The sequence below is a fragment of the Mus caroli genome, unplaced genomic scaffold (assembly GCF_900094665.2).
Source record: "Mus caroli unplaced genomic scaffold, CAROLI_EIJ_v1.1 scaffold_17703_1, whole genome shotgun sequence".
NCBI lineage: Eukaryota > Metazoa > Chordata > Mammalia > Rodentia > Muridae > Mus > Mus caroli.
Window position 1 is genome coordinate 20806 of NW_018388745.1, and position 478 is coordinate 21283.

Sequence of the window (478 nt, forward strand, 5' to 3'; positions counted from 1 at the left end):
GAAGGAAGGGTGGGAGGAAAGAATGAAGCCAGGCTGTGTGAGTGTGATGCTGGGGTATCTAAGACTGCAAGACTGAGTGGGAAAGGTCAAAGGGCCTCATGTAGGGTGCACCCAATGGAGGAGTTCAGCCAAGGAGCTTTTACCTTGTTCACTTGGGCAGCCTGTAGCAAACTGTAGGCATCCAGATAGGAGAGGATTTCCATCATCGGCAAACTAGGTAAATGGATCTCCATCTTCAGTGGCCTAAGTCCACACTGACTCTTCTTTCTCCTCCCCAGCTTGATCTAATTTTAAAGACTTGGCCAAAGTATTCACAGGATTGCCAACCACAGGCCATCAGGTTTTGGTTGGAGCAAGCTGCACCTGCGTAGACTCTCAGCCTGACTCCCAGCCTCCCTCACTGCAGCCAAAAACACTCAGCTGAGAGCGCTCACACCTGAACTCACTCCACAGTGATTTTCAGTGCCTAGATGAGCTC

The 478-nt window shown here is 50.6% G+C and overlaps 1 protein-coding gene across 2 annotated transcripts in view; it reads right to left on the reverse strand.

The window, feature by feature from the left end:
- Positions 1–264, reverse strand: part of LOC110287764 (F-box/WD repeat-containing protein 15-like) — a 16767-nt gene extending 16503 nt beyond the window's left edge. For both annotated transcript variants that reach the window (XM_021154306.1, XM_021154305.1), the window contains exon 1: positions 144–264. In XM_021154306.1, coding sequence (XP_021009965.1) covers positions 144–233 — 90 coding nt within the window. In that variant the 5' untranslated portion in view covers positions 234–264. The remainder of the gene's footprint in view (positions 1–143) is intronic.
- Between the last annotated feature and the right edge of the window lie 214 nt (positions 265–478).